This window comes from Mesitornis unicolor, unplaced genomic scaffold, assembly GCF_000695765.1.
Source record: "Mesitornis unicolor isolate BGI_N332 unplaced genomic scaffold, ASM69576v1 scaffold41539, whole genome shotgun sequence".
Lineage (NCBI taxonomy): Eukaryota > Metazoa > Chordata > Aves > Mesitornithiformes > Mesitornithidae > Mesitornis > Mesitornis unicolor.
In genome coordinates, this window is record NW_010207360.1 from 44,822 (window position 1) to 52,859 (window position 8,038).

Here is an 8,038-nt window from a genome sequence, read left to right on the forward strand (position 1 = left end):
TTTTTTTGTTTATTTTCTACTGTAGATAGTAGATTTACACAAGCATGTCATTTTCCAGTAAGTGACTAATAGCAAATACAACTTCAGTGACAGGTCAGTGATTTGTAATAGTTGCCACAGACTGAACAGGGTGTTGCAAGTATTCTTGCCACGTAAGTTTTTTTAGTAGAACAGGTTTTGCTTCTGAAATCAGGTACTGGCACTTTGTGGTCCCGTGAAAGCTGGAAATTGGTCTCTGCTCTGGGGATTCTTTATAATCCCTCCAGATAATGGTTGAGTACTTCAGTTTGATAAAGAAAAAAGAAAAACTGTTTGAAACTTTGTTTCTTCTCTTCTTTTTCAGCCTAGTTGGAGAAGAGATAAAGAGCAAAAATGCCACCAGCAACAGGAGCACCACAATACCCACCTCCAGATGGAGGTTGGGGATGGGTTGTGGTCTTTGGGGCTTTTATCTCCATTGGATTTTCGTATGCGTTCCCCAAAGCCATTACGGTATTCTTCAAAGAAATACAAGAGATCTTCCACACTTCATATAGTGAGATAGCTTGGATATCATCGATCATGTTGGCTGTCATGTATGCAGGAGGTAAGATATTTGTGAAATTTGCAAATATAAAAGTATTTGCATAGTTCTGGGGGTTTTTTCTATGGTCTTAAAGCTTTTAAAGTTAATTACTACCAGGTTTTATCATAATTACTTAAAGAATTTACCAAATTACATCGGGTTTTTGCATCATAGAGTATAGGTAACCACACCATCATTAAAGTTGTGTTTACTTTCACTTTTAAAACATTTTATATTCTCTTCCTTTTTGTTTTCCTGTTATGGTCTTCAGTTCCTCTGCCTAATTCTATTTTGCCATTTTGCCTTAAATTCACATTTTCTGAGAACTTAATTTTCCAAAACAGCAATGTCCATGTAACTTCTCTTGGGACTGGGAGTGCATTTCCTCAGTTTCCACTGCCTTGGTGAGATCTCTCAGTAGATCACACGATGGAGCTTAAACACAGAAAATGATTATGGCAATAAGGGTTCATTAGTCAGGCACAGGTATTCCTTTGTAGACAGGGGTTTTATATCTTGTCCCTGTTTGTCCTACTTTCCATTTAGGTGAAGAGCCATGTTTCATACATGCCATCTGTATGACAGCTAAGATACAGACAATCTTATTCTTGCAACTGAAATAAACAGTGAACATAAATTCTCTGATTTATTTTTGCCTGTGAACAAGCAAGTAAAGAACAAGACAGATGAAGAAGGATTTTAAAGCATAAAGCCATGTTTAAGTACTAAGTGTCAAACCTGCTTTGGCAGGTTTTGTGTCTGTCAACCTCAAAGACTCACTGTTTAATTCTGCTTGATTACTTTATTCTTTCAGAATATTTTTTGTTTAAGTGTTGGTCGGAGCTAGCTGCTACTTAGGCAAAACACTTTTATCAGGCAGGTCAGAGGCCTATTTCAGGCAATAGATCTGGCCTTGCCCTTTCTTTGGATGTTGTGAGGTAACCACTTGGAACATCTCAGAGTGTTGGTGATGATGGAGCAATTAAATATATGTTTATATGTATGTGTGTATGTATATGTACATACGTATAAATCCATATACATAGAAACTGAAAACATTGTGCTAAGAGTACACTGAGATTTATTATCATTAATCGCTGAAGAGCATCACTCCAATATTCTTCAGAAGTGGTATCTGTGTAGTAGTAAAGTCTAGTATTGTCAGGTCCATAACAACCTACTGAAGGAATCATGAAGTCTCATTTTTAGCATGGATTTTTTTTATATCTGATTTCAATGTACCTGAGTTTTGACACCTGAATGACCCTAGCTTCTTTAGCAGTCAGGGAAGAGAAATAGGTGCCTACAGAGAAAAATTCAGGCTACCTGAGTTGCTCTCTTTCAGTGCCTGTTTTTCCCCTCTGACTATAAAAATGAACCTGTAGCCAGCATAGCATTAGCTTAAGCACCTCAGGAAAATATTTTTCAGTTAATGGGATGAAAAATAGATAATTTTTTCAAATGGTGGCAGAAACAGAGACCTTATAAAGACATCTTGACAAGCACTGTCAGTATCAACAAAAGCTTGCTGTTCAGATATTTTGTTCCCATTTCTATTCATATAGTAATAGAGAATCATAAATTCTTCATATACATGTAGAGAATCATAAAGGATTTTATAGGATCAACAACAATAACCAAGTGATTCACCAAAATTCACCAGGTGAAGAAGTAACTTCAACTAATGCAATCAAGAGTGGAGTAAAAGAATAGGTATGTCCCCTGTCACATTCAGGTCCCCTCTAATGTAGTTGCTTCTTAAGGATGCATTTGCACTTGCACTGTGGAGTATACACATGTAACTGTGGAGCCCTCTGTACAGTGTTGGACCTGTCTGGAATGAAGAGAGCACAGGTGTTGCTGCTTGCCTTATCCTATGACTTTTGACCTAGCCTCTTTTTCACCACATTTTCTAATCTGAGCTGAATTTTCTAAGGGCAGGATTGCTTTGTAGTGCAGGTGCTGTTCTTTATGCCATTTCTGTCATCTCAAATTTCACCCAAGTTTTATTAGTACAGATGCAAAACACAGGATATTTAGCCTTATCTAATTTTTATCTGCGAGGTTCAATGTGCACAGCAGTTAACATAAAATAAAAGGCATTTAGTACTTCTGCCTTTTCTTTAATACTTCTCTTACTGTTCTGAGTACCAGCATACTAACTTCACCTATACATGTACCTTGAAAACTACAGAATGGTTTACCGTTCATTCTGCTAACACCTACCCCAGTCACTGTGAAGATTATCAGCACAGGAAGAGTAGGCAAAGTTGTTTGGATATCTTGTTACAGGCTCGTGGTTTTAAAATGCTGAGAATGACAACCCTGCCTGAAATAGACATTCTTTGAAGCCTTCTTCTCTACAACCATTTCCTAAAAAATAGGCCATTTAGACAATCACTGGCAGAATATAAAATAACAACCAGGAAAAACATTTCTGAAGGAAATCACTCCATTGTCTTTACTGTCTGAAAGTGGTTTGATTCCTTAGCACTTGATGTGCTGTAATGTGAAACACACACTCAGATCATGAGTACAAGGTGTATCGTTTACTATGAAGTGTGATATGTATGTCTGCGATGAACACTGTTCATCATACTACTAATTAAGGTAACCTGAAAACATCTAAAATCTGTCACCCTCATTAGAGCTTACCATTCAACCTATTAATCATCACAGTGGGGTCAGTGAATAAGTTAGAGTCTCTGCAAACACTCTTTGCTTTGGAGGCTGCAGCCTCTTGCAGTAATTAGCTGGCATCTGTGTTTCAGTAACAAGGTATTAACTTACCTTTCAGTGCTTGAGGAAAAAAAAAAAAGAAACTAATAAAAGGCATCCAGTAAGGAGCTAAAAAAATGTTAATTATGTTTATCACTTACTTCATACTTAGAATAAATGGCATTAAATTATAGCAGACCATCTGGCAATCCATATGGTCTCCTGCAGTCCTGGTTAATTCCAGCAAATAGGTCAAGCACAGCATTCACCCTGTTAGGAAAGCACTAAGCAGAGGTGACAAATCTGATAAATCAAATCAGTCTGAAACTCTTTTCCTCTCTTAACCTGGCATAATTTGCACTTTCATACTGGTTTTTTTCTTTGATTTTTTTTCTTGATTTTTTGTTTGTTTTCTTAAGCTCTCTCTTTTCCCCCTCCTCATCTCCTGGATGTTTGTTAGAGTTTACCAAAAAGCAAGATTCTGTGATTTGATCAAGGTTACAGGTATTGCACAGCCTCTACTGTTCAGCCTGTGCTTAAAAAAAGCATCCTCTTCCTATTGAGAAGAGCAATAGTTCAGTCTCCATGGCAACTCCTTCTTCTGCCTCTCTTGAGCAGAGACTATCAATTGTATTAAATTAAGGGTGATGATTTTGTGATGGACTTCTACACCCGAGGGACTGTGACTGAGACCACCAAACTTTTGTTACTGGAAGACAGAATCTGGAATAAAATGGAATTAGTTGGGTTATCCTGACAGGGCAACCTGTGTTTCTGTACGTATATGAACGCATACATATATAAAACATGCACAGATGTATGTATTCTTATATGCATAAACTATGTATGTATTCATTTACTTATAGATTCATATTTATGCTCTAACACCCACAGGCATTAGGGAGTTCAATAAAAAGATCAAATACGTGTGACCTCAAGTTCACTCAGTTCATTCTTCTATTTTTCAGAACTTCACCTCTCACTTTGTGCAGCATTAATCTGCCAAAGGTGATTAGAGAGCTCCTTATCGGTGCTCAGTCTGTTTCCAGTAAAAATGTTTTCATTGCTTTTAGTGTAGGTTTGATAGGAGCCTTAGTGGCAGCTCTGAAAGCCATGTGACAGGTCCAGTGATTTCAGACACAGCTGACCTTGAGTTTTAGATTTCCTCCGGGAAAAAGCAGTTGGTTTGCTCACTTGTGTTTAACTCTTCTGTCATTTTCCAAGGGCAATTTCAGAGGCTTTGTTTGTTTGGTTTGGTTTTGGATTTGGTATTTTCGTTGGTGTTTGTTTTGGGTTTGTTTTTTTATGTGAAATGTAGGATAATCTTGCTAGTTTGAAGTTCAAGAAACAAAGGTCCATTTTAGTTCTAAATTGTATTTGTAAGTAAATAATATAGAAAGCACTTTTAGACCCCTTTTGAAGAAAGTTGATATATAAGTTTAATCAGTGGCCATTACCATTTTCCAAAACATGCTTATAATTTAAAAATCCAGCATTTAATAACTTCCATTCTCTTTTTCCATATTTCTTAAGTTATTCAAGTTTAATTTAAAGTATATCCAAGCAGTAGCAAACCCTTAAAGGATTTTTCAGGTGACAGCAAAAAGGTAACCTATAGACAAGTTTTTTTTTACTTTGTCAAATATTAATTTGGAAAATAACATTTCATATGGTATGTTCAAAATATTTGTGATTTTATCTCAGTGGGTGTTTTGGTGATATTGCTGTGAAGATGAAATGGCGTGCACAGTGGAGATGACAGTTGCGAAATCCATGTAACACAAACAACAGATGGTTATAGATTTTTACTTTTGGACAGGACCTGGGCTCCCACACTTTCCTTCCTCCTTGGTAACATTTTCTTATTTTGTTTTTACAAATACTGGCACAAGGAATTCAGTGGCTATGGATAAGGAGATTGAGAAGCATTCTTAAATTGACCTATGTCCTTTGTTGTCAGGAACAAGTGTTTTTCTCCATCAGAATATGCAACGTGTTGAATTTTAATAACCTCATTTAGAGTGTCCTTTAAAGCAGAACTTATCCAAATGTCTCATGGGCATGAGGGAATACTTCACATTTAGCCTAAAATATATGTAAAGCATCTATGTCAAGTTAATTTCAGACTCACATATAAAGGAAAAGAAGTCATAATGAGGTGACACAAGAACAAAGCATTTTGAGTCTTACTAACAAGTGGAGATAAGTACAGAAAAGAAGTATCAAGAGTAACAGAAATATTATAAATTTACAATCGTTCCATTTTTAAAAGAAGACCTGAATGGTAAGGAAGCCTGATAAAACCTCTGAAGGGTGATACAGCCATTTCTTACATTTCTTGGAAGGCTTTGAGTTTTAGTAAAGCCATACCTTGTAGTGCAGTGTTCCATGGTTGCAATGACTGTTTTAAACAGAGGCCTTCCCTAACATTTAGAAAACACTTTAAAATGGTCATGGGAAGAAATATGATAAAAGCAGATCTGTTGTAGATGTTTTACTACATTTTTCTTGAACAGGTTTGCCGTCCTACAGGATCAAGCTGATTTATTACTCTGCAACTTGTTATGTTTGGCCAAACAGATAAGATCTAGTTGTTAATATTCAGTACCTTTTGGGGATCCAATTTTGTCAAGTTTCCATGAAACATAATTTTTACTGGGGTCTACTGAGCCACATTCAGGAAGCCAGTCTCAAAGTTAAGGACACACTATGACTGAGAGAAATAAGGGGGTTTTTTGTCTTTTTTTTTTTTCACACTTATGTTAATTTTGAATAGTTGTCAGAAAGACATTATGTGACAAAGAATTCCCACTGTGCTTCACCAAGCTCTTCCAATGTCCAAACCATAGGTTATTAGTAATGATTTGATGCACATTATAGGAATATTCGTGGTAACTTTAATTTAATTAACTCAAGCCTTTTATTAAAACAGTTCTCATTTACATACAAGTAGGCAATGTGGACTACATAATGAACATTCATTAAGCACTCTTTTTCTATTTAAGGCTTTGTATTTGTCTTCATCTTCATTTGGTTTTATAGTCAGATATTTCTATAAGTAAAGTAATCAATATTGACAACTTTTTTCTCCACAAAGAAGATTCTTTTTCCTTTCCCACTTAGTTTCAAATAATAGATCAAAATCAAACAATAATAAATAACATGTATCATAAAATACATTTTCTAAGGGACTAAAACTTTGGGTTTGTTTAAGAAAGCTATCAAGGGACAAACTTAGTCCTTTGATATGTTCATTGAGCTTGTAAAACTTTGACTAAAGAATGCTTATTTTGTGTGTAGTAATAAATTTGGATTAGTTCCCATATAGTTTTTTTGTATAACTGACTCATACAATGGTTGTATTTGTGATGTGTGTCGCGTAATTCAAAGGTAATGAAACAATGGTCTAGCACAACTGGGAATCATGAGATATTTAAGCAGATACCAGAGAAGGACTGAGGGGAAGGAAAAGTCTATCTGCTCATGCTGTGTATACCATTGTAGTCACACCAGCACTTCAAATGAAAAAATAAACCAGCACTTTACAAAGAACTTATTATAGAATTTTACTGGTCCATTGTTTTGGAATGTCTAAGAACTATTTCCTTGTTTATTCTGAAGGGTATATTCAAGGGAAACAGAGTTGTACTAGTTTGTTTAGAAGATATTCTAAGCCAGTATCAAATGGCAACAGCTGAGATTTTTAATGTGGTTCATAAAGGTATGTAGATCCATAGTTGAGAACAGAGGTAAGTGGACAAGGGACTTAATGACAGATTTGTGCTGCTGCCAGGGGAAGTACTGAAATCAAAGAATGAAGTGGTTTAAAATTGTCTTTTATGATTAATTTAAACACTTTTAAAATTGATTAAATGGTTTTGAAGATTTTTTCAGAGAACACATATGACACAAGTAGATAAACATATACCATGAGAAGAGTATTTGATCAGTCAGAAACTATTCATCTGACAGTGATATTCTAGATTAGAATTACATTAGGATTATGTATGTCAAAGAGCACAAACAACTGCAGTTTTAGTAAGTAATATGTGTTTTGTTGGTGCATACAAACAAAAGTTTACCTTTCTTTTACAAAAATTTTGACAATATTTTTCTTTAATTCTCAAGAAACAGTTAAGTGTTTTCACTGCAGTTTTACCTGTCTTTTGTTCAGGTGAATATGTACTATGACTAGACAACCAAATGAAAGACTGTGATTAAAATAGGAGACTGTATTGTGAAATAAGACTCAAATCTAGATGATTTCCTGTCGTGGTTTAGGCCCGGTGCATAACTGAGCAGCACGATGCCCCAAAAAAGGACTAGTCAAAATAAGGACTGGGAGGGCTTCTCACCACTTAAACAGGTCACAGGCAAAAGACAGATTCATCATAAGGAATAAAAAACAAAACAATTTTAATTTGTTACCAACATCAGAGTAGAACAATGGGAGATACAACCAGATCTTAAAGTAAAAACACCTTCCCCCCACCCCTCCCTTCTTCCCGGGCTCAACTTTTGTTCCCAGTTCCTTCACCTTCCCCCTCCCCCTTTGCCTTGAGGTGCAGGGGGATGGGACTGGGGGGTTGCAGTCGGTCTTCCCGCCACACCACGTGCTTTCTCAGGAGTAGGGGAAAAAAACCTCAGCCCAGTGTCTCTTTCTGCTTCCATGTGGCCCCCTTTCCATAGGGGAAAAAGTCCTCAAAAGTCCAATATGGGTCTGCCCACAGCTGCAGTTTCCCTCACACACAAAAC

At 36.2% G+C, this 8,038-nt stretch overlaps 1 protein-coding gene across 1 annotated transcript in view; it reads left to right on the top strand.

Annotated features, from left to right (window-relative positions):
- Positions 1-372: 372 nt before the first annotated feature.
- The window catches only part of SLC16A7 (solute carrier family 16 (monocarboxylate transporter), member 7), a 30,029-nt gene continuing 22,363 nt past the window's right edge, over positions 373-8,038 (top strand). Inside the window, exon 1 of the mRNA XM_010192098.1 lies at positions 373-586. Coding sequence (XP_010190400.1) covers positions 373-586 — 214 coding nt within the window. The remainder of the gene's footprint in view (positions 587-8,038) is intronic.